The 5,270-nt window shown below is 39.2% G+C and overlaps 1 protein-coding gene across 1 annotated transcript in view; it reads left to right on the plus strand.

The window, feature by feature from the left end:
• The window catches only part of igsf5b (immunoglobulin superfamily, member 5b), a 31,006-nt gene extending 25,969 nt beyond the window's left edge, over positions 1-5,037 (plus strand). The window contains exon 9 of the mRNA XM_062061863.1: positions 5,030-5,037. Within this exon, the coding sequence (XP_061917847.1) occupies positions 5,030-5,037 (8 nt within the window). The remainder of the gene's footprint in view (positions 1-5,029) is intronic.
• Positions 5,038-5,270: the final 233 nt, after the last annotated feature.

Genomic DNA, 5,270 nt, shown 5'->3' on the forward strand with positions numbered 1-5,270 from the left:
GTGGCTGCCAAATATGTAAAGGATAATAAAATTACTACAGTATAACACTTTTTTTTTTACTGGGATTCAGGACACAATTGCAAAAAAAAACAAGTAGCTGCAAAATATATCAGTGATATTAAAACTACTATACTACTTTTTTTTAAATGAGCTTTAGGTCAGAACTACCAAATTTGCCTAGCAACAAGCGACTGCAAAATATGTAAATGATGATAAAAGTACTTTACTTTTTCTGTACTGTGACTTGGGACACAATCATCAATTCTGCATAGCAACAAGCAGCTGCAAAAATATGTAAATAATTATAAAAGTACTATAGTAGTTGTTTTTACTGAGCTTTTAGACACAATCGCAAAATCTGCTTGGCAACAAGTAGCCGCAAAATATGTAAAATAATAATAAAAGTAGTTTAATATTATTTTTAGACACATTCACCAAATCTGCCTAGCAACAATAGATGCAATGCTCGTTTATTAACATACATTTATAATGTACGTTACAAACAAATTAAATGCGAATAGAATGTCTATATCTATAATAAATCACCAAAAAAAAATGTAAAAGTTATATTGAAGTGTATATGTTAAAGCATACTGCAATTTAGGATTTGAGGAATACATTAGACTAATGGATTTAAATGTTGACAGCGGAAAAAAACCGAAATAAACGCGTGCAAATCGCATGAATAATTAAAATGACAAATTAAATACAAATAAATGTAAAATATAATAAAATGGGTATTTATGCGCAGTCTAAGATGCACTCAACAAAAGAGGAGAAATATAGCCTTAGAGAAAAATGTAATTTAAAACAATTGAATGCACGTACAACACTTAAAACCTTAAATATGTAAGTAAGTGGAATTCAATTATGGAATGGATTAGTCAAAGAAATCAAACAAAGTACTAATATGATCCAGTTTAATAAACTGTTCAAACTCAAAGTGTTTACAAAGTACGAAGAAGAAAAATTCCGATTAACATTTTAAACGTTATTGAAAATTGAGATCATCTTTTTCATCTCATGTGAATTACAACTTATTTACCTATATTTTGAGAACTTTATAATTCATTCAGTTAAACTGTGTACACATTGAGAACAGGAAGTGAATTAAAGGTGTTGGTAATTGCTATGAAATGGAAAAGGGGTATAGGATTCAATAAGCTTTGCTTCTTCCTACTCCTTTTCGGACATGTTGTAAGGAACCGGACATAGGTGCATGTTCGAAATCAACTTAAACCTTAACCAAACTACTATATAGAGAACATACAAACCCTTTATTTATTGAATCGGAAATATTGAAATTCCACAACATAGTGAATTTGCAAACAGCTAAAATTATGCAGAAAGCAAACAACAATCCAAGACCCAAGAAAATACAACAATTCTTCTCAACAAAAGAGGAAAAATATAATCTTAGAGAAAAATGTAATTTAAAACATTTGTACGCACGTACAACACTTAAGACCTTCAGTATATCAGTATGTGGAATTAAATTATGGAATGAATTAAGCAAATAAATCAAACAATGTACTAACATGATCCACTTCAAGAAACTCTTCAAACTTAAAGTGTTTACAAAGTACAAAGATTAATTCTGAATTATTTCATCCATCCATTAATTTTCTAGATAATCTTACTTATCTCACCATATAAAATATAACTTACTTTACTAGTTAATATTTATTTATTTTTAATTTTTATTACTTATGGAGTATATTGTGAATAAATTGAGAACAGGAAGTGAACCAAAGTTTTAGCAACTGCTATGTAAAGGAAAAGGGGGTAGGATTAAATACGCTCTGCTTCTTCCTACTCCTTTTCGAACATGTTGAATTGAGAAACTGGAAATTGTGATGCATCATGTTGTATGCATGCATGTTCCAAATAAACACAAACTCAACTCAACTCAACTACCATTCAGCTATCGTAACTTCGAATTGTAGCAGTTGTTTGAGATTAGTCATACATTGTTGGCAAGAAAAGTGCCTAAAGTAAGAAGAGTCCATGAAATATGTTTGTTGACGCCCCTGTAGATGTTGCGCTAGAAACGCTACAAGGCCCATTAAAGTGGCTGCCGGGCGTGACATCTTTACTGCAACTCCTCATCTGATTTGCGACGACTGCTGCCCTTAGACCAGGGGTCTCAAACACGCGGCCCGCGGGCCAATTGCGGCCCGCGAGACGTTATTTTGCGGCCCCCACCATAATATGAAAGTTTAATGTTAGTGCGGCCCGCAAGTTTCATATGAATGGCGCTTGACAGCGTTGTGTTCGGAGCTGAAGGAATCTACCAATCACGGTGTGATATATGGCTCTCGAGCGCCGAACATAGACATCACTTGCGTGATGCAAGCAGAGAAACGTTTTGTCGCACGCACTCCTCCTCCCTCCCTCCCTCGCTCGCTCCCCCGCCTGCTCGCTCTCTCTGTAAACAGTCCGGGCCGGGGAGACGAGCGGTCCGGTAGCTTCCGAAGCACTCCGCCGAAGGACCGAGCGACAATACAAAAGTGTGGTGCACTGGACCCCAGCGCTGATACTCAGACAGAGAGTCGCTGGGCGAATCGGACGTGTAACACGTTAGTCGGGATGTTAGCCCGTTCGGGGCTAATTGTGGTACCGTAACTGTAAACTCCAGGGCCAGCCCCTTTCCAGCTCAGCTATGCGAGAGGAAGCGCTGCCAGGTGTCTAGCAGCAAGAAGTAGGCAAGAGAAGCCATGTTCAAGTTCACTGATTTATTTATTGTTACTTCTCACATAGTAAGCGTGTTGTCTGTGTAATTGTAATAAATGCAGACGAGGCGTGTTGGCTGAGTTCTCAACGTTTACTCACATAGCGTGCTCATAACCACATTCTAGCTGACAACATGGCGACATACAACCTTCACCGGGGCTGCCACGCATGCTCGTCACGAAGGTTGCATGCTGGGTAGTGTAGTTCTGATATTCCCTAGCTCAGGGGTTGGCAACCCGCGGCTCTAGAGCCGCATGCGGCTCTTTAGCGCCGCCCTAGTGGCTCTGTGGAGCTTTTTCAAAAATGTATGAAAAATGGAAAAAGATGAGGGGGAAAAATATATTTTTTGTTTTAATATGGTTTGGGTAGGAGGACAAACATGACACAAACCTCCCTAATTGTTATAAAGCACACTGTTTATATTAAACAGGCTTCACTGATTCGAGTATTTGGCGAGCGCCGTTTTGTCCTACTAATTTTGGCGGTCCTTGAACTCACCGTAGTTTGTTTACATTTATAACTTTCTCCGACTTTCTAGGACGTGTTTTATGCCACTTCTTTTTCTGTCTCATTTTGTCCCACAGACTTTTAACGTTGTGCATGAATGCACAAAGGTGAGTTTTGTTGATGTTATTGACTTGTGTGGAGTGCTAATCAGACATATTTGGCCACTGCATGACTGCAAGCTAATCGATGCTAACATGCTATTTAGGCTAGCTATATGTACATATTGCATCATTATGCCTCATTTGTAGCTATATTTGAGCTCATTTAGTTTCCTTTAAGTCATCTCAATTCAATGTATATCTCATGACACACTATCTGTATGTAATATGGCTTTTAATTTGTTGCGGCTCCAGACAGATTTGTTTTTGTATTTTTGGTCCAATATGGCTCTTTCAACATTTTGGGTTGCCGACCCCTGCCCTAGCTCATAACATCACAGTAAGTATGTGTATACATTGTTGCTGACTGGAGAAATCAAATAATAATAATTATTATTACTTATGACTGATTTATTTACTTCATTCTCATTTTGTTCATTTATATTTTGATTTTATTTTGTGTTGAAAATAAAAATAAAGACATTTAAAAATATTTTTTTTAAGAAATCTTTTCTTGCGGCCCAACCTCACCCAGACTCTGCATCAAGTGGCCCCCAGGTAAATTGAGTTTGAGCCCCCTGCCTTAGACCGAGAAGTCGATACTTAGGAAGCCTCTAATAAGGCTGCTCAGGTGAAATATGCAGCGTAAAGTGTGGCAATGAGGGCATCGCTGCTGGAGGTTGTTGCCCTGAGTGGTGCATTTTAGAAGTTGTCGTAATCCCCGTGACTGATTGCGCTACCACTGCAACTAGACTCAACCCACGGCTCAGAGCTTATTGTGCTCCTTTTGCCGCCGCTCGCGTTCTTGCATCTTAACATTTGAGACGGTGAAATAAACTGCGAGGGGAACGTTTTGCATGTCAATGAAGGTGCTTTGCTGCTCACTTTAATCCAGCTGTGTGTGTGTGTGTGTGTGTGTGTGTGTGTGTGTGTGTGTGTGCAGGCAATACTTACTTAATGGGGACATCGCTCTCTTTACACAGTCACCTATAGGGTACCTCTGACGGTATGGGGACAAAAAAACAGGTCCCCTAAAGCAGTGGTCCCCAACCTTTTTGTAGCTGCGGATTCGTCAACGTTTGAAAATGTGTTCCACGGACCGGGGGGGGGGGGGGGGGGGGGCGCGGATGTGGACCTTCCACATCCGCGACCCCCCAAAACCTGGACCTTTCACTACAGTTGTCAAAAGTTGAGAAAATGCAAATTTTCAAGGCAACATGATGCAACAAGATTTTTGCGTTTTCTCAACTTTTGACTACTGTAGTGAAAGGTCCAGGTTTTCAATGAGAACAGAAGTAGGTTTAACACAAAAGCTTTAATTTACTCATATGGAAATGGTACAATGGTTGGATTGAGTTGTCGAGCACACAGACGGTTTTCCCCCCGGGTGCACCCGACAGCATGGAATGAAAAAAAAGCTCTCCTTCGTTTCACTTCGTCCTCCTTTATCTGTTATTCCTCGTGCGTCAATGTCTTTTTTGTTTTGACCAGTCTGTTCCATAACAAACTTGAATCCCTTAGACAATCAAAACATTCTGTAGACAGGTTGGAGCGACTCCATTTTCAACTTTGTCCCAGAACCGATACATTCAATGGCACAGAATAGAAGACAAATGAAATGAGCAGACATTCTTAATAGACACAAATTATAGTTCAAAGGTCAGAAATTCCACGACATACCCTCCTTCCAGGGTTCTAGAACCCTGGAACATACCGATTTCTGACGTAGACCACTTACTTAAATCTCTACCACAGATAGAGGCAAAAACCTCAATGTTTTTATACGAGGCAAAAATTCCATCTATGACCCTCGTACAGAGCGATCGCTGTTACCAGCCTGCAGTAAAACCATCTCACAGAACACAATTAGTGGCCTACCCTTTGATTTAGTAAAGTACCAGAATACTTTGATCATGAACATCATTGAACATA

The sequence above is a fragment of the Entelurus aequoreus genome, linkage group LG10 (genome assembly GCF_033978785.1).
Source record: "Entelurus aequoreus isolate RoL-2023_Sb linkage group LG10, RoL_Eaeq_v1.1, whole genome shotgun sequence".
NCBI classification, from domain to species: domain Eukaryota; kingdom Metazoa; phylum Chordata; class Actinopteri; order Syngnathiformes; family Syngnathidae; genus Entelurus; species Entelurus aequoreus.